At 49.4% G+C, this 19762-nt stretch overlaps 1 protein-coding gene across 13 annotated transcripts in view; it reads left to right on the plus strand.

Annotated features, from left to right (window-relative positions):
- Dnajc6 (DnaJ heat shock protein family (Hsp40) member C6) overlaps positions 1-19762 on the plus strand; it is a 127866-nt gene that overhangs the window by 82242 nt on the left and 25862 nt on the right. For all 13 annotated transcript variants that reach the window (XM_087212856.1, XM_087212854.1, XM_087212852.1 and 10 more), the window contains 7 exons: positions 10951-11084; positions 12291-12485; positions 13448-13565; positions 14664-14743; positions 15426-15619; positions 15712-15792; positions 17983-18417. In XM_087212856.1, coding sequence (XP_087068982.1) covers positions 10951-11084; positions 12291-12485; positions 13448-13565; positions 14664-14743; positions 15426-15619; positions 15712-15792; positions 17983-18417 — 1237 coding nt within the window. The remainder of the gene's footprint in view (positions 1-10950; positions 11085-12290; positions 12486-13447; positions 13566-14663; positions 14744-15425; positions 15620-15711; positions 15793-17982; positions 18418-19762) is intronic.

Genomic DNA, 19762 nt, shown 5'->3' on the forward strand with positions numbered 1-19762 from the left:
GCGTATGTTTTTGCAGTGATATTACCAGATGATTTTCCTGCCTTGAGAGCCAGATGACTAAAACAGGGAAGCAAGCTGAATAACAATTTTTTCCTTTCTACTTCAGTTCCCGAGCTCTTGGCAATCAAGGAAAGCACTTGGTGTTTGTAAGAATTTAGTGTTGAAGGCCAAAGGATTTTGCTGTTGTAGGCACAGAAGGTTACATGGTAGAAGAGAACACTTTTAAGGTCTAAGAAGCTTGAGTGACTTTCGCTCAAACATTTCCTGAGTGTCCAGAGAGCCTGGGTCTGTTAGCGGTGTAATGACTCAGGAGACTAGAGGCTCCCACTCTAGTGACAGAATCATGAAACACCAGACGAGAACTCAGCGAAGGAGGAAGAAGAAGAGGCGGACAAAAGCGTAAGGTCCGGCAGGGTGCTCTGTCGCTTCACTTGTGGGAGGTGGATTCTTTGCCCAGGCTGGGACATGGAATTGAAACTGGAAGTGGTGCTTTTATTTGATCCTCTAGATATTACACATTTACTTAAAATAATAAGCGTGGGCTAGTCTTTTATTAAAAAATAAAACTTTAAAAAGGCCTGCATGGTAGATAAAAGGAGGGACACATGTCCCAGGGCCACGGGGCTGTTAAAGGAGCATCAAGAAGACCAAACGTGAAAAAGAATGAAGGTTGAGAGAATTGTGTTTTTCCCCCCTGCCTTCAGAATGAGGACCACAAATCCACAAGGCACACTATAACTCTTACAGGTTCAGTCTGTTTCTTTTTTCAGGGGGGCAAATGTCAAGCTAGAAGGGAGGAACAATGGTAATGAAGACAGAGGTGCTAGCCAGACAGTGAGAGAGCCGCACAGTGCTTAGCAGTAGCCCGCTCCCCGCTCTCGGGGCTTCTCTTAGGTGACAGCTCACTGAGAGCACCCAAGAAGCAAGTGTGGTCAAGTGCAGATAGGGGGTCCCTCCGAAGACAAGGGGGCTGATCGCAGGAAGGTACAGGCTGCTGAGCCGGCTGGTTCTTCAGAGCAGAATTCCAATCAATTTGTGCCCAAATAATTAAAAATTCTTAGAAAAGAAAACAGTCCACACGGGCTCATTATGAACACTATTGTCAAGTCAATGAACATTTTGCAGCGAGGCTGATGGAGTCATTGAGCTAGTTTGCTGGACTCCTGCATAGGATTTCCCAGTTTCTTAGAGCCAAGATGGGGAAATCTGGGTTAGGTTGTTATATAGTTAGGTGGGTTGTGGCTGAATATCTGCTTCCAAGGATCAGTATCCTCATGGTTGCTTTCTTAATCAGCAACTTTGATGAAGATGTGGAAATTATACTCGGTGGTTTTCTTAGGATTGGGAGGGTCACATAATACACCTGGATTTAAAATTTCTGGTAATTCAGTTATTTAACAGAAACCAACCATGAGAAATTAAATACAGGATAAACATACAGCCTTGAATTCTGGTTCTAAAAGATTGAGCATATTTGTCTATTATATTAACGGATCATCTCAGAAAGAACCAGGGTTTGGGCGGAGACAAAGATCAGTGTGAGCTTGGCCTGCCTGTGACCGGTTTGGCTGGGGATTACATTGATACAAGCAGTGTTTAGGGTAGGCATGCGGCTCTTTCTTCTCCAGCTCGACCAGAACTCGTTTCACATGTGGGCAGCACATTCAATGTGGGGTGTGTCCCGAGGGAGCACACTTAGCAATGCTGTCTTTAGAATGGAAGATCAGAGGGGAAGGCATCGAAGGGATGTTTTAACCCGGAGGAGAAGTATGGATGAGAAGGGAAGGCTTCTCAGATATGCTAGGGAAAAAGGAGTCAGCTTGTTCTTTTCCTCAGTGAAGATCATTGAGTAGCAGCTATGGAGGAAGAGACTTTAACTCAACATGGGAAGTATGAAGACGCTCTTAGTGAACTGAGTGGGCTCCTTCGGGTAGTAGGGTCTCTGTCACTAGAAGAGGCTGGATCTCATCTGGATCTGTCTTAGTCAGCTAGGATGCTGCAGCAGTCATGCCATAGGCTGATTCCTTAAACAGTAGGAATTTGGTTTTCGTGGCGGTGGAGCCTGGAAGTCCAAGGCAAGGGTGTCTGCAGATCCAGTTGCAGTCGGGTAGCAGATGGCCAGCAGATGGAGGGGGAGGTGGGGAGTGAGAGAGGGTCCTTTTCTTACGAGGTCACTAATCTCATTCATGTGGCTCCCCCCACAACCTGATCGCCTCCCTAAATCCCCAATTCCTGATGCCATTATGATACAGGGATGATACAGAGGAAGGAAATAGATGTAACTCCCAACCTGCTAGAGGTCTGATACACCAAGTTCCTAGTCTCTAAAATCAAAGAATGAGTTCTAGGAACAACGGAGGTTAAGGAAATATGTATTGAGGGCTAGACAGCTCCTGCCTGAGAGGGACAGGAGGGAGCCTGGAAAGTGGATTGCCTAGAACCCACTTCTCAAGGAAATTTTATAGAGCAAAATCACGAAGTGGGCACAAAATCACAAGGTGGGCATAAGATGGGACAAAACTATGGTCAACCAACAAGATTACAAGTATAGTTGCTTAGGTAATACTGATCCAGTGGGGAAGCAAGTCATGTAGCAAGTGTGCATGGAGAGTGTGCAAGGGCTTTTCTTGGAAGGGATGAGCCAGGAGTTCTTGGTCCCCCACCCAAGGTGACTGATGCCTCTTTAGAATATCAGTCATTATTGTTTCATCCATTGGGGAAGAATGTAGGCGTAGTTATTCCATCTTTATCTTGAGGCTTGGTCTTCAACAAATGTGCCTCTACCTCTAGTCCTAGTTGTAATGTGTTCTTATCTTCTGCACTGACTTCTTTGAGGGCCTAACCCTGTCTGACTGCCTAGAATATTTCTGTCTAACTTAGCTGTTTATAATACTCTCCCCTCTGAAGAGATATCCCTACCTGCAGTGAGGGGCAAAGGGCAATGACATTTCTGATTGCTTATGGCTGAAGGGGGTTGTTGTTGTGATTGGCAGTCAGAGATACTCTACAGATGGTTTATCCAAAGACCCTCCCTCGATAGATACCGGGTGTTCCCATCTTGGGTAGGCACATAGCTTTAAGTCTGGAGGAAACAAGGTCAAAGAGACAGTTTAGTATGCACGGGCCAAATAGTAAGATCAACCAGATTATTATGAATACAACCAACAAAAAGAGCCAGTAGTAGCCTCCCGCAAAGAGGATAGGAAGAAGGTCCTGGGAATTTCAGAATCCAACACGGCATTAACCTGTCACTTAGTATCTTTTTTTTTTCATTAGTACTGGGAATTGAACTCAGGACCTTTCACTGGTAATGCAGGCGACAGAACGACTGAGCTAAATCCCCGGCCCTGTCATTTAATATCTTGACCAGCCATTGAGATATTAGCAGAGGATCGGGAATGTACACAGAACATTCAGCTTTTACTATTGTAGAAGTACCCTCTGTGCTGCTGTTAGAATGTCTAATGCCATCTGATTTTGGAGGACAGCTTGCCTCATTAATTTTACTTCTTCCTTTAGGAGAGAGAGACAGTGTCGTTTAAGGCCCGTTGAGTATAAATATAGTTAGTCAAGGCCTGGGTATGTTGCATGACATCTTCTAATACTAGGGAAAGGATGAAGGTAGAAGCCAAATAATAATACCAGTGAAACATACTTCTAGACCATTGATGTCTTTGTCTAAAGTCAGCTTGGGGGCTGGGGATTTAGCTCAGTGGTGCCGCTGCCTGCCTCGCCAGCGCAAGGTCCCGAGTTTGATCCCCAGTACCAAACCCCCCCCCCCCCAAATAAAGTCAGCTTGGATGTCTCCTGTACCAAGAGAGCTTTGAAAGCCACAGCTCTAAGGCACACAGGCCATCCCTGTGGGACAGTCTCTAATTCATGACTCAGATACCCTACAGGCTGTCGGGCAGGTCCTTGATCCTGCATAAGCACTCCCAAAGCCATCCCATGCCTTTCATCCCCTGCCTCTCTGCAGGCTCAGTGCCGGGCACTTAGAAGCGCTTGTGTGAGCTTCTGGAATGCAGCCTGGGACTCAGGCTTCCAGGTTAAAATATGTGTATCTGCCTTTTGGGCTTCCTTTATAAGCTAATAGAAGGGTCTTGGTGTCTCACCATATCTTGCTATCCAAAGGCAATAAAAGCCTGTAATTCCTAGGGAATCCCCTTAGATATGATAAGGCCCAAGTAATTTACCTCAAGGCTGCAAAGCTGCGCCTTAGACCAGAGATCTTATAGCCCCCGATTGCTAGAAAATTCATTAGGGCTCGGTACCTTGGGTGGAGAGCTCTTCTGAGGGGCACATAACAGTGTATCATCTGTGTATTGCAAGACCATGACTTGAGAGAATTCAGAACATGCTGAGTTGTGGCAAAGCACGTGTCCAAGTGGGTGAGGACTCTCTGAGCCCTGGAGGAAGCACAGTCCGTGTCAGTTGAGAAGCCTGGGCATGAGGATTTTCAAAGGCAAAAAGAAACTGAGAATCTGTATGTAAAGGAATACAGAAGAAGGTATCTTCTATTTATTTATTTATTTATTTATTTGGTACCGGGGATTGAACTCGGGTCCTTGCGCTTGTGCAGCAGGCGGCAAAACCACTGAGCTAAATCCCCGGCCCAAGAAGGTATCTTCTAAATCTAACACTGAGAACCAACTGGCATCTTCCTGGGTCTGAGCATATGTATTACAGTATATTTTTTTTTTTTGGTACCGGGGATCGAACTCAGGACCTTGCGCTTGCGAGGCAGGCGGCAGAACCACTGAGCTGAACCTCCGGCCCTCGAGTCTTTTCTTTTTAAGCCCACTGCAAAGGCAGGCATTTTCCCTTGTCCCTTTGCCATCTCCCTTGGCCTCCTCCTGGTCTCCATTATAAAATACCGAGGGGCAGTTCTCACCAAAGTATCCAGTGAGCTTTCTGGAGCAAAAGCCGCCTTTTGTAGCTTTTCCTAATACCTGGGCTGACTGGGCAACAACTTGTCCTTCAGAATAATCTGTCCTCCTAGCGAATCAGGAGCTAGGGATGTGAGTTTTACCGATGCCTTTTGTAAACAATCTAAGAAGGCAGAGCGTTTCTCATTTTTCTCCTGATAAATAGTTGACAATTTAAAATAGTAGAAGGGCTTAGTTCTCATCCTTCTTAGACTGTCAAGAATACATGCCTGAAGATGTCTCCTCTTCCTGTCTCCCATCCGGCTGGGTAGGGACTGCTTCGACTCCAGGAGGAGCTGGCTGTTCCCCTCGTTGCCTGTCTTCTGACCTTCTAAACTTAAGATAATACTCATACCCAAATGTAATAGCAGCTTGTGATGCTGCTTGTCTCTCATTAGAGGTCAATGTTTGATTTAAGAGCAACATTACATCTTTCCCGTCTAGTTCACAGGTCTGAGAAAGTCCTCTAAAGACCTCAATATACTGATCAGGGTCATCTGAAAACTCCTAGATCTTGTTTGATCTGTTAGAGATCATGGAGAGAAAGGACACATGAACTCGAGTAGTTTCAAACTCTCTACTTCCTGTAAGGGATACTGTCCTTCAGGAGCTTGAACAAAATCAGCTAAGGATGAATGTAGCGTCTTAAGGGCTACAATTACAGCTGGCCTAGAAGTCTCACCCTTAGGACCCGAAGGAGAGGCAGGGAAACCACAGGCTCAGTAATAGTGGATAAGGCTTTGATTAAGGTTGCCTTGGAAACTGCATCATCAGGGTCCAAAGAGCGAGGAGGGGTAGCCTCAGGCTCAGTGAAAGAAGATACATCTAATTGTGCCTTAGGGGCCAGAGGTGTCTCATTTTTCTGTGGCTTACGTTTACGTTTTGAAAACAGTTATCTCGTAATGCAAAGAAAGTCTGAACATAAGGTAATTCTGACCATTTTTCCCTCTCTTTTACAGTACAATTCTAGTTGTGAAATGTGTTATAATCAATACTTCCCTCTGCATTCTATTTTGCCTCTAGGGAGTAGGCCAGCCATGCAGGTGTACAAAAACATTAAACAGCTCTTTTTCAACATGTGAGGTTCAAAAATTTTTAGTGCTTAAGAATACATTCCAAAGGAGTAAGAGAATTTGACATTGAGTTTCCCATCAACACAAGAGGAAAAAATATAAGCATCCCTTTTAATCTCTACTTGGTTTCTATATTCTCTCGAGGCATCCCCAGAGGTGACCTGCTCCAGAGCAGGTGGTATCTGGAGAGTGACCAGCAAATAGGTCTGGTCAGACTAGCCACTTTTGCTGACTCGCACTTCTACCTTCACCAGAAATCCATACACCTAACTCTAGCAGGTGTTTCTAAAAGCACAACCTGCAGTTGATTCCAGCTGTAACAGTCATATTTAAAGAAGGAAGCATTGCTAACAAAACCAATAATCAAGAAATCCAAACCTCTGCTTTCCAATGCTTTGAAAGAGAGTGATGGCAAATTGAGAGTAATTGGAGCACCTCCCAGCCTGCGAAAGAAATCACCTCTAAAGATAGAGTCAAGTGATCTACCTAATCACCTCGGCAGTCTTCCTCACCAGCAAGACAAGGCTACGTTTTACTCAAAATCCACCCTAAAATTTCTGTGTCTCTGAAGCTCACAGGTTAAATTTATACCCATCACCAGCAACCACAATGCACACATTAGTATAGGCACCTTTATCAGTTTCCTGCATTCACATGAAAGAGGAGAAAGGCTGCCTAAAATCTCTTTTTTATTCTAGTTAGCATGTACAAAGCACAAGGGTAAATTGCTAGCTAATAGCTATTCCCTGTGAAGGGCAAGCAGGTGTTGCAAGCTGCCTCAGCCTGACTTCCTGGAGGGCGGAGCGGATTAACTACAAGGTGGTTTAGCTAATTAAGGAATTCTAATGTTAACTCCCAGCAAGTTGGAGAAAAATTTAGGGGAGTTTTCTAACTTACTAGTGGAGAGAAAAGTCCAAACTTGAGGCTCCGCTCTTACTGCAGGCTTAAGAGAGGGCTCTAACAGTGTTGTCTTGGTCACTCTGGAACAGAGGATACCAGAAGATCGCTGGTAGGGATCTCACAGAGGTGCAGGTAGGACTCTGGGTAAGTGGAGATTTTTCTGCTGGTCACCCAGTTGGCCTGTTGGGACCAGGTTTCACTGAGGAACCTTGGGGATCCTCCAGAGAGTTACCCTGGCCATGAGCCCTCAGATGTCCTCTCAGTTTCCACTAGTTCCACACAACCAGGGGTTTGTCTCCCGAAAGGAATCCAGCTGCCTGTCTTGTCAGTGCTTCACAGGCTTCAGTGGGGATTGGCCAAAAGGTGCTGGAGAAATCTGTCCTCTGCTTTAAGAGTCGCAGCTGCTCTGAGAGCATTTAACTAGCGGGCAGAGTAACCACTGTTTGTTTTAGCATTCTATAAGGGACAGATAGCCGGGGATGTAGCTCAGTTTTGCTGCCTGCTGCGCAAGCGCAAGGACCTGAGTTCGATCCCTGGTACCAAAAACAGATAGTTCTTCCTATAAGGGACAGATAAAAGCCTGAGCTGTCTTCATCTAAGATGACGTCCCTGCGTTGCGCATTAACAAATGCTCATTTTCTGTGGGCTCAGCTTAAAAGTTCTTAGGAGGAAAATGTTGGGACAGTTCAGGGTTCCTTTCTCTCTAATCTTACATGTCCCCCCTCCCCCAGTGGAAAGTACAAAGTGGCAGGGAGAGATCAGAAATGAGATCAGAAAAAGAATCTTTTCTTCTCATGCTCATGGTGAGTTATTTCAAAAATTTCCTCATGAGTTGTCACTCTCAGCTTGGAAAAGTGAGAAGGGGGACTCTCAAGAGCTAAGATTGCCTTCTCACCAGCGAAGATCAGACTAGAAAGGAAACTGAGGCCCAACAGGCTCCATACTCCCCCTAGAGTGTAGAAGGGGCTCGGGGCCAGTCTGTCCCAGCGAAACCTGTTCCCCAGGTCTTAAGAACAGTTGCTGGCCTGTTGCCTTTTAACGGGCAGGTGATTTATTAATAGGCATGTATGTTTTCTAAACAGGAACTAGATTTCCTAAAGACCCATTTCACAGCATTTTACATCAAAGTCCACTAGGGGACACTGAAACATTACTTTTCCCCAGTGCTGCTGCCTAAGAGAAGATAAACCACAGCGGTGGAATAGGCCCAACAAGGAACACTAGGAAGTTCAGCAGCCAAGTCCAAACACAGCATGTACAAAGCAGGGATACGATGTCCCATCAGAGAAACACCATAACCTTCCCATGTGCTCAACATAATTTACCATCACTTTAACAAAAGACAATGCATAAAAGAGGAACAAGGCATAAAAATTCAAGACATAAGCAATTGACAAACAAGGATGACAATTTTTGATTACCTAACTGAGTCACAATACAGAATCTGAAACAAAAGCAAACGCTTACCTCCATCCAGTTATCTTGCTGGGGCCTCCAAAATGATATGGGGATGATATCAGACCTCCAAATAATATAAGGGCAATATTATAACTCCCAACCTGTTAGACGTCCGATACACCGAGTTCGTGTTCTCTAAAGTAGAAGAATGAGTTCTACAAACAGCAAGGTTAAGAGTAGGAAATGTTGGGGCCGGGGATTTAGCTCAGTGGTTCCGCCGCCTGCCTCGCAAGCGGAAGGACCTGAGTTCGATCCCAGGTACCAAAAAAAAAGAGTAGCAAATGTTTATTGAGGGATAGACAGCTCCTGCCTGAGAGGGACAGGAGGGAGCCTGGAAAGCCAGTTGCCCATGAGCCCACATCTCAAAGAAATTTTGTAGAGCAAAATCACAAGGTGGGTACAAAGTCATCAAGCAATAAGATTGCAAGTATAGTCACTTAGGTAACACTGATCCAATGGGGAGCAAGTCACGTAGCAAGTGTGCATGGAAGAGACAAGGGCCTTTCCTGGAAGGGATGGGTCGGGAGGTCTTGGTCCCCACCCCGGTGACGATGCCTATAGAATCAATCAGTATTGTTCATCCCTTGGGGTAGGTAGAGTCTTTCCTCTTCATCTTGAGGCCTGGCCTTCAGGAAATGTGCTTCCGCCTAGTCACAGTTGTAATGTGTTCTTATCTTCTGCACTGGCTTCTTTGAGGGCCTGACCCTGTCTGACCACCCATATTTCTATCTGACTTAGCTGAGTGTGACGTTTGCATTGACACATGAACTTGGAGCACATACACACACTCAGACCATGACACATTTGTGTCTGCATTCAAAGAGGTTGTATCAAGTTACATTTTAAAATTTTATGTTAAGGTAAGTACACACTTTGGGTAAAATACATAAAAGTCTGATTAAAAACTACCGTGAGGGGCCAGGGATTTGGGTCAGTGCTTCTGCCACCTGCTTTGAAAGCACAAGGTCCCGAGTTCGATCCCGGGTACCAAAAATATCCCCCCAAAACCAAAAAAACTGTCATGAACATTAATGCAGTGAAAGAAATATTGCCACGAATCCTGTTCAAAATTCTCCCTCTTGCTTTGAACACACTCATCCCATCGCCTGGCCGCTTCCACAGCAGCTCTGGAGCCCTCTCTCCTGAGGGTCTTTAGCTGTGCTGTCCTGGCTGCCTCGCTGTCCTAAATGGATTAAAAATGTTTCCCTTTCATGGTCATTTTGACTTTGGGGAAGAGCTGGAAGTCACACAGCACCAGATCCAGTGACTAAGGCAAACAAGGCTAAACTGTAATGTTTTTATTTGATAAAACTTGCCAAAATGTTTTGAATTGAGCCAGGACATTGAGACAGCCAGGACAGTGCAACTAAAGACCCTCAGGAAAAGGACTGTAGAGTTGGTGCAGGAAGTGGCCGGGATGGTGGGGTGAGTGTGTTCAAAGCAAGGGGGAGGGTTTTGAGGAAGATTAATGCAGTGTGTCTGTTATTGTAGTAAATTTTTAAAAATTTATTTAAGCATTTACTGTTCTCCTCACACCCTATATATAACATATTCTTTTAGCAAGCAGAACTTTCAAACCTATGAATTCTTTTTTTTTTTTGAGACAGGGTCTTGATATATAGTTCAGACCCACCTTGAACTCACTGTGTAGCCCAGGCTGGCCTCAAACTCGCAGAGATCCTTCCTGCCTCAGCCTCCTGAGTGCTGGGAATACAGGTGTGCATCACCATGCCCAGCCTAACCTATGAATTCTTTACTTCCAGTTCTAAACCAAGACCCTTCAACTACTAGTTATGATACTACAAATCAAAGTTACTTTGAAGATGATCATTTTTCAGTAAATGTATAGAAGTCAAATTTATTTCGCTGGGTTTCTTGGGTCATTGTAGTCAGTTTTGTCCTAAGAAAGCAGGTTTTCTTGCTGCTTTGTGATTTAAATAGCTGGCAAAGATTTTGTTTCTCAAATAAACACTTTTTAAAAAAATTTTTATTTTATTGGTACATTTTAGGTATACAGTATAATGACATTCATCATTGGAAATCTGCGCCTTTACATAATCTCTCTTGGTTCTTATTTTTCCCCCTTCCCCTGCCCTCCCTTCAACCCCTCCATCCCTCCCTATTTACAAAGACTTTGTTTCCATTTTTCCTTTTTCTCATATTAATTCCATTCCCTTCTTTCCTTTCCCCTAGCCCTCCCACTTCCCCCTCCCCTTTGCCCATTTTCTTCCTGTTTCACATGAAATGAACACTTTTGAAGTGAAAGGTGCCCCAGCTAAGGGAATTTCCCCTGTTCCCTCTTTTTATTTTAAATTTATTTATTTATTTATTTCCCCCCATTCTCTCTCTTTGATTTACTTTCTTTTTATCATGCTCTGTGGCTCTTCTTATAGAGTTTTCAGTTTTCATTTTCATTGGTCCATGCTGTCCACGCATAACGATGACGTGTGTCGGGAGTCGGTGCAGGCACCGAACACTTCTTAGTTCTTTTTGACCCCCCTCCTGGCCCCCTTTCCACTTGCAGAGCCCTGCCTCGGTTTCCCCTCTCCCTCCCCCAGCCCCCCGTCCTAATGGGCCTGTGTCTTCTCCCACAGGACGGCCGGGCCGCCTCGTCCATCCTGGTCGGTGCTATGTTCATCTTCTGCAATCTCTACTGCACCCCTGGGCCTGCCATTCGGTTGCTGTACGCAAAGAGGCCGGGAATCGGACTGTCGCCGTCCCACCGGAGGTATGGCAGGCACAGGGTGGCTCTAGGGACCCTGTCCTGCTTGAAACCTGCCTTCTGGGGCTTGCATCACCTTCTTCTAGTTTATCTGACATTATTCTGAACCACGAGAACAGCTGAATTGGATTAGGGAGTTGGGTTTTCAATTTGTGTGTGTGTGTGTGTGTGTGTGTGTGGTCCCTGCACTTGTGCAGCAGGCAGCGATACCACTGAGCTAAATCCCCGGCCCGAAGGGTTTTCGATATTTTAAGTGTCCATGTGAGAGTCTGTGATATTAAAATTAGAAAGAAACTTTAAAGAATACTTATGCCAAGCTGGGCATGGTGGCGCTTGCCTGTAATCTCAGCACTTGGGAGGCTGAGGCAGGAGGATCACTATAAATTCGAGGCCAACCTCGGCCATGGGGTGAGTTCAAGCCCAGCCTGGATTACATAGCAATTCTGGGTCTCACAAAAGCCCAAAGAATACTTATGTTGACCTGCCTTACGTTACAGGTGAGAAAGATGGCCTGTGACAGGCTGTCGCTCGCCCCAGTAGACACAGCCAGGACACCGGTGGGCCCAGCCCCGAGACCAGCCCCGTTGTGCGGCGTCACTTAGGTCTTTATGGAAATGCGAGCAGGGCTGGGTGTGCTCACCCCCGTGGGGGACGGGGTGGCGAGGGGAAAGGCGGGAATACGGAGAGGAGGAGTTTAGAGCTTGCTTTTTCCTTACGACTCAGATATAGGCAAAAGGAAGTAAATTACAAAATATAATCTGAAAAGCAGCTCGAAACAGGAAACCTGTTTAGATGACTGATTTATCTTCCTCCTTCTGGTTATCATTTTCCATTTCAAAAAATCTTAATCACATCTCTTTTACTTCTTTGGATTAGTAGTGCTTCTGATGATACAATTTAAAAATTTTCTCCAAGTCGGCCTTTAGCTGATGAGCATAATCCTCCAGGTACAATCAGAAGCGATGAAATGTCGAGTGAGCACAAAGCCGCCTGAGCCTCTGATTTACCAAACTCCCCCTGCTCGGCCCTCAGGGAAGCTCCGCGAAGGCAGTGGACAAAGCTCCCTTCTTTTCTCACACTCTTCTGCAGAGAGTGTTGGAGAAATCAATGGAGCACGTTTTTGTTGCACGCTAGTGATTTGCAAGAACAGACTTCACAGTGCGGACGGCACGTTCTCCGGTGTGCGGCCCCGAACAGCGCTCTGTGTTTTAGGTACCTGGGCTACATGTGTGACCTCCTGGCAGACAAGCCCTACCACCCTCACTTCAAGCCTCTCACCATGAAGTCCATCACCGTCAGTCCTGTCCCCTTCTTTAACAAGCAGAGGACTGGATGTCGCCCTTACTGCGACGTGCTGATCGGAGAAACCAAAATATACTCGACCTGCACAGAGTTTGAGCGAATGAAGTGAGTCAGGAGCCCCATCTTCACTGCCTCTGTGTACTGCTTGATTGTATTTTCTGTGCAGGTCTATACCACTGGGAAGTGGCTAATAAGAGAAAAGTTCAGAAAGCTGGGCATGGTGTCCCAGCACTCAGGAGGCTGAGGCAGGAGGGTTGGAGGCCAGACTGGGCTCCATAGTGAGTTCGAGGCCAGCTGGAACGACATAGCGAGACCCTGTCTCAAAAAACAACAAGAAAGTTGGACACCAGTAGTAACCTTAGACAAGTGCAACTGAAGGGTTGCTGTGTTCTGGCTGCTCCAGAAGGTGCATAGGGCGAGGGCCAGCGTGAGTCCTAATGAGCGCTAAGACAGGAGGGGGCGCACAGAGGACCCTCAGGAGGACAGGCTTCGGTGGTGTCAGTGGGTCAGGGCGGGGTGAGGTTTCCAGGTGAGCCACTAGGTGAGGTGGTGATGTAGTTAGAGAAGTGGCCGGATCTGTGACCAGCAGTAGGGGCAGGGGGAGGCCGCATGGCGGGTGGATGAGTGGGTGGTGACCTGAAATGAAATAGCTGGGAATAGGGCGGGCTTGGGGATTTGTATTTGAGATGAAAAGCAGGGCCTGCTGGCACTTGGGAGCCTGAGGCAGGAGGATCGCATTTCCGTTTCTACACTGACCCCACTTGGATTCTGTGCTCCCTTGGTCTCTGCTGTCACGATTAAGTTAAGGTCAGGAGAAGGCAAAAGGTGTTCTGCAGAGAGGGCTGGGCAGTGGCACCACCCAGCGGTCCGGACGGATGGCAGACGGGTGGCGGGGTCTGCATCGGAGTGGCCTGGTTCCCGGCGGGGCCGGGGTTCGTCGGGTCGGCCTCACGTGTGCCTGAGGCGGACTCAGCCTGGGCAGACAGGTTCCCGGCCAGAACCTCGCCCTCGTCTGTGTGACTGCTCCGTGCTGGATGCGTTTTATGTGTGTGTTTTCATCTGTTCAGAGAATATCGTGTCCAAGATGGAAAAATCTTCATTCCCTTGAACATCACTGTGCAGGGAGACGTGGTTGTGTCCGTGTTCCACCTGAGGTCCACCATTGGGAGCCGGCTGCAGGCTAAGGTGAGCTTTCGGGAGGAACGCGCCCCAGCCCGCTTGAGATCTGTTGATTGCTGTTGAGGACAGAACCCGGGGCCCGGTGCGTGCTGGGCAAATACTCTACCCCTGAGCCGAATCCCCAGCCCTCCCCGAGCTCCTCATGGGAGTATTTATGAGTCTTTCCCCAGACCACGTTGTGCTTGAGTGACTTGTGGCTTTAGGGTAAGATTAGAATGTGGAATTAAAATTTTGGATTTTTTTTACTAAGATAAAATTCACAATTTGTATAAGCCACCTTTAAAAAATGTACAGTAGCTAGGTGTGGCGGCACACCCCAGTGACCCTAGCATTTGGGAGGCTGAGGCAGGAGCATCACTTAGAGTTCGAGGCCAGCCTGGGCTAATAGTGAGTTCAAGGCCAGCCTGAATGACATAGTGCGACTCTGTCTCAAAAAAACCAAATAAATAAATAAATAGTGTACAATGCAGTGTTTTTAAGACATATTAACACTGTGGACAGCCGTGACAACTATCAACTCTAGAGCATTTTTATCACCCCTAAAGAGACTCCGTATCCATCAGTGCCACCTCCCTTCCCTGGCTCCTGACAGCCGTGGATCTGCTTCCGGTCCCCATGGATTTGCCTGTTTTGGACATTTCATATACATGGAGCCATGCAGAATATGTTCTCTTGTGGACAGCCTTTTCCACTTGGCATAATGCTTTTCGGTTTATCTGTGGGTAGCGTATATTAGCCTTCCATTCCTGTGGACAGCCTTGTAGTCTGTCATCCCGCCAGACCACAGTCTGCTAATCTCCCGGTCTGGTGAGGGCCACTGGGGTGGTAGCCACTCCTTGGCGGTTAGGGGTGGTGTGTAAGTAGTTCCACTTTAGGTAATCACGTGTTTGCTAAGTGGGGTGGCCCAGAAGGAGGATGTCAGGGCGTCAGGCTTGGCCGTGTGAGGGCTCTGGGCCTTGGGGCTGGGAGGGGCCCTGGCGAGGCTGAGGCGGAGCTTCCAGCGGGAGCAGCCTGCTTGCCATCAAAGTCAGCGAAGCTTCAGATGCAGAAACAGCCACAGGGGCGGCTCCCAGCTGACCCGCTGATGAGCTTCTCTCTTCTTAGGTGACCAACACGCAGATCTTGCAGCTTCAGTTTCACTCTGGATTCATCCCCCTGGACACCACAGTTTTAAAGTTCACCAAGTAAGTCCTGCCTGGACGGGAAGTCTGTGGCTGTCACAGTCCTGTGGCTGCGATGTGCGGGCCTCTACAGGGCCACACTGCAGTGTCCCCTACCCCTGGGCTGCCGGGTGTGTTCAGAACTCTCAGCTGAGAAGTGCGAGTGGATCGGAGGCTTCAATTAGACAGGTCTGAAATTCTACAGGAAGGAAGGAGAGCGAATGAGGAGAGGCAAAGGGCTATCACTGTGACCCTTTGTTTCTGGCGGTTTAGCCAGGGGCTGCTTGCATGATGACCATGAGGGTAGGTGCCCAGCACAGTGCCGAGCAGCGGACCTGACCCTTAGTGGCATTGTCACGGTGTGCCAGGGAATGCCACGTGGTGGCTGAAGCTGGGGTGACTTTCAGGGGCTCAGGACAGCAGCGGGGGGCTTTATTGCACCATTTTACGAACTGATTTGGCCAGGCCAGTGCCTACTGGCTGTGTGGTTCAGCTCTGCTTTCCAGGATGCCTTCACAGGCGGTAGTGTCTGTGGTCTTCGAACAGGGATTCATCTCCTTTTCTTTCTAGAGGAGGAAACAGGCACAGAGAAGTAAAGTAGTGCATCTCCCGGAGCGAGTCCTGAAAGTGTACCTGAGGTGGTGTCTGCGGAGTGGCTTACTGTCCCTGTTCATTCTTAATCTTGTCCTTTCAAATCCCCGTGTAGGCCTGAGTTAGATGCGTGTGATGTCCCAGAGAAGTATCCCCAGCTGTTTCAAGTCACACTGGATGTGGAGCTCCAGCTGCAGGACAAGGCGGTGGACCTGACCCCGCCGTGGGAGCACTGCTGCACGAAGGACGTCAGTCCCAGCGTGCTCTTCTCCTCTCACCAGGAGCACCAGGACACGCTGGCCTTGGGAGGTGGGGGCCGCCTCTGCTTTGTTTTGCGGGCCGAGGCCTCGTGTGCCTTCTGCCCTGTCTCTCACTCATCCGCACGGCCTTCCGTGTTGCAGGACAGGCTGCGGTGGACGCGCCCCCCGACACCCCCAGGCACCCCGGCCAAGGCGGCTTCTTCTCATCTCTCTGTTGGCAAGGTACCCACGGGTGTGTCTTCGCGGGCCGTGGTGGGGTGCAGGGATGGAGGCGCAGCGTGTGGCTCTTACAAGACGATCTCGGCCCCAGAAGCGAGCGAAGTGAAAGCCCCAGTCCGAAGCCATGAAGGTCCCCTCCTCCTTAGCACACACCCTTCCAAGCCAGGTGGCTTCCCCACTTCCAGCTTCACGGAGGGAGAGGCCACCCGAGGGCTGCTGGCCACACAACAAGATTGGCAAAGGATTCTACTTCTTGCCTTCAGTTAAATACCCTAAAAACGTAAAGTCGAGCGTTTCCTCTAGAGCTTTAACCACTCGCTGGGAGGCAAACCAAAGCCTTGTCTCTTCGCTTGCTTTCCCAAGTGTTGGCAGAGATGGGGCCCCACCGCCTGCCCTCTTCCCCTGCAGCTGGAGATACCTTCAGACCCACTGCACAAGGCTGGCCTGCTGGCGTCCCCAGCCTGCTCTGCAGCGTCCTGGGGGAACCGCAGGCTCAGTGGGGGAGCGGGGCATCAGGAGCTTCCGTGAGGAGAGCTGACAGCTGGCTTCGGGTGGGCCAGCGCCAGTCCCCTCCCTGCCTGCCGTGCTGTGTGGCTGCTCCACAATTCACATTACCTACAGAGATCTTCAGAGTTTGGTGAAACAAGTTTCTGTAGAATTCCTTTGAATCACGCACTTCTCAGCCCAATTATCGAAATGTGGGATGACCGGAAATCACATATTTGTCATTCATTTTTGTGAGATAACGTAACAGGAAATATAAAAATGACAATTTTATCCAATTTATTCAGTGCGAAAATTGACCGGCTGACATGACGCCCACCCAAGTGATGTGAGGGGCAAACTGTTAAGAGGGTGAAAGGCTTATTTTCTGAGTTCTCTTTTGAGAAATGAGAAGAAAAACTTCTCAAACCCGGAAAACCTAGCTCACTCTAGATAGCAGGTAGATTTTGAAGCCTCTTCTTTGTTTTCCTTTTTTTCTTTTTGATACTGGGGATCGAACTTGGGACCTTGTGCTTGCGAGGCAGGTGCCGGAACCACTGAGCTACGTCCCTGGCCCATCTTTCTTCTTTCTTTTTTTTTTTTTAAGACAGGGTCTCGCTACGCAATTCAGGCCGGCCTTGAACTCACTATGTAGCCCGGGTTGGCCTCGAACTTGCAGCGATCCTCCTGCCTCAGCCTCCAGAGGGCTGGGATTACAGGTGTGCACCACCACCCCGGCTTCTTGGTTTCTCTTCCATCTTCCTGACTGGGCATTCCGTAAAGACCTTTCCCTCGCCATGTTAGCTGTAAAGCAGAAATAAGTTCTGTGGGCTCCAGTCTGAACTTCGCTAGCGGTGCTGGTGTTAGAAGGGCACTGTGGGGTGTAGCCTTGATCGCTCAGCGTCCCATCGGCACCCGGGATGGCCCCTTCTACTGAAGAATCTCACTGTTTCTGCAGGGGGATGGAACCTTGAGCAGGCTGGCTGTACTTCTGTCCCTCCTGATCACGCCCCCGCCCCCCCAGCTCGCGCACGCGCACGCGCACGCGGAAGAGTCTTCCGCTTCTCAGCATTTCACACCTGGGGAGCAGGGTGTGGGCTGCATCCCATTTGGAAGGCGGGCTGTCTGAGGCTCAGGAAGGAAGGTCTGTGGAGAGATCATCACAGGCTCTCAGCCTCCGTCCTGGCCCTGTTTACCGTCGAGTGGCTCCCCTCGGCTGGGTGGAACACCGCCCGAGCCCTCAGTTCCCTTGTTGGCTGAGCAGTGGCTTCTGCTTCCCCGAGGGGAAGAGCCTTGCTGTGAATCAGTTGTTTGGTTTTCCCCACAGAGCACGGGGCATCGTGCCTGGACATCAGCCATAGTAATCAGGATCACTTTGGGACAGTGGCCTGGAGTGGGTGCCCTTCCTGACCCCTGCTTCGCTGAGGAGACCAGGGCCCAAGGAGTACAGGGAGTTGTGTGGGGTCCCAGCCGGCGAGCGGTGGTTCCTTCTCTGCACCCCATGGCACCCTGCACCCGGCTGAGACCTCGCCCAGCCGCTGGGCGTTGAGTATAGTGAGAGTGCCCAGGGCTCCCCCTGGGAGGGTGCGGAGCTGGGTCTCTGCAGGCCCGAGTCCTCCCCTCTCCGGGGGATGCTGCGCGCTTGGTGGCAGAGGACCCAGCCCCATTGCGGGCAGCCCCTCACCCCCGCCGCCCGCTGGCCTTCCTCAGATCAGAAGCCGGAGAAGTCCTGCGAGGAGGACCACGCAGCCCTGGTGAACCAGGAGAGCGAGCAGTCGGACGATGAGCTCCTGACGCTGTCCAGTCCGCACGGCAGCGCCAACGGTGACCGGCAGCACGGGCCCAAGAGGCCCAGCAAGAAGCAGCAGGAGCCCGTGGTGCCCCCGGCCCCAGAGGAGGTGGACCTGCTGGGCCTCGAGGGCTCCGACGTGAGCCAGAGCTTCTCCCCGCAGGCGCCCCCGCCCACCAACACCGAACTGCTCAGTGACCTGGACCTGTTCGGGGGCACAGGTGCCGCTGGCCCAGCCCCGGCCGGACAGTCGGGGGTGGAGGATGCGTTCCACCCCAGCGGGGCAGCGTCCGCCCAGTCTACACCGCGCCGCAGCGCCTCCAGCTCCGCCTCGCCCACCCTGCGCGTGGGAGAAGGTAACGTCCTGGCTTGTAATGGGGGGCCCAGCAGGCAGAATGAGCTGTCCTAGGAATCTGTCCTCTGCCGGTCTCCCGAGTGTCTCTTAGAAGCCTACCTGTAGGTCTCCGCGTAAATGGAGAACGGAAGAGAAAACGGATATGGTGTCTGTCTTGCTAGGCGACAGTAAGTGGGTATTTGAGCTCCACGTGGTCACCTTTAATTTTCTGTTTTCAGGATATCAAGCCGTGAGCTGCTTTGGTTACCGCTGCTTGGGGATGTGGATGGATGAATTATTATTAAAAATATCAGCTAATATTTGTGGGATACTTAGCATCTGCCTGATACGAAATGTACCACTAAACATGACTTAGTTCTTATAAAAACCCGATACGTGGGGGGTGTTATCTTATAGTTGAGGAAATGGAAGCCTAGAGTTAAATGAAGAGCCTAAGTTCCCGCAGCTGGTAAACCTGGCGCTGGGCTCCGGAGCCGTCCTCCGAGGAATCGCGGTGCGGGGCGTTGGTGCCAGCGCGTGGCTGAGGGAGCAGAGCCGGGACTCCTGTGGCCTGGGTAGTTTCTTTCCTCACTGCTCCCTGCCACCCCCTGCTGGTCACCCACGACTCTGTGACTTCCGCAAGCTGCTGCTGCTGCTAAGCAGAGATGCAGGGCAGCTTCTGAGGGCCCACTCACACCAGGGGTCCCTGCTGCAGGCACGAGCTCCGGTTACCGGCAGCGTCAGGATCTGGCCCTCGGAGCTCTGAACCCTAGTCTGTCACTGCCTCTTCTATAGTTTGCTTATGTGTAGCTGGTTCTTATTCATCAGAGCGAATAAAAGACCCAAGGCAAAGCACCTGTGTGACTTCAGTGTCATCCCACGATGCAGTTGTATTCCAGTTGCAGAGCTGGGAGGGGTCTTGGACCTCAGCTGATTCCGGTCTCAGGTTACAGACAGCAACACTACATGTGCTGGCTGCTTTATCTGAGCATACTCAGCTGATTAGTGGTAGACCTGGGTCTACAGCTCAGAAAGAATACCAGGTCCAGAGCTAAAGGCCTGGGTTTGAATCTCAGGACCAACACACCTCGCTGGGTAGTCTTATTAAAACCCTTAGTTCATAGTTGTAAAGAGAGATGGTACCTGTTAGTGTTGTTGTAAATTTTGAGCTCTTGTCTGTGATGGTCAGCATGTCACTTTCAGTTAGTAGAGAATGTCTGTCACAGAACGTGATAGGAAAAGTGCACCAAGTAATGTTGAGCGTTTAGCATCTTCCACTGGCCGGTCTCTACCCGGATGTAGAGAGATTAACCCAGGATTGCCTTCTGGTGACCCTGTAATCTTGGTGTTTTCAATTTTCAGCAAGG

This window comes from Heterocephalus glaber, unplaced genomic scaffold, assembly GCF_053883595.1.
Source record: "Heterocephalus glaber isolate CG9 unplaced genomic scaffold, H.glaber_assembly_v1.0 deba00001442, whole genome shotgun sequence".
NCBI classification, from domain to species: domain Eukaryota; kingdom Metazoa; phylum Chordata; class Mammalia; order Rodentia; family Bathyergidae; genus Heterocephalus; species Heterocephalus glaber.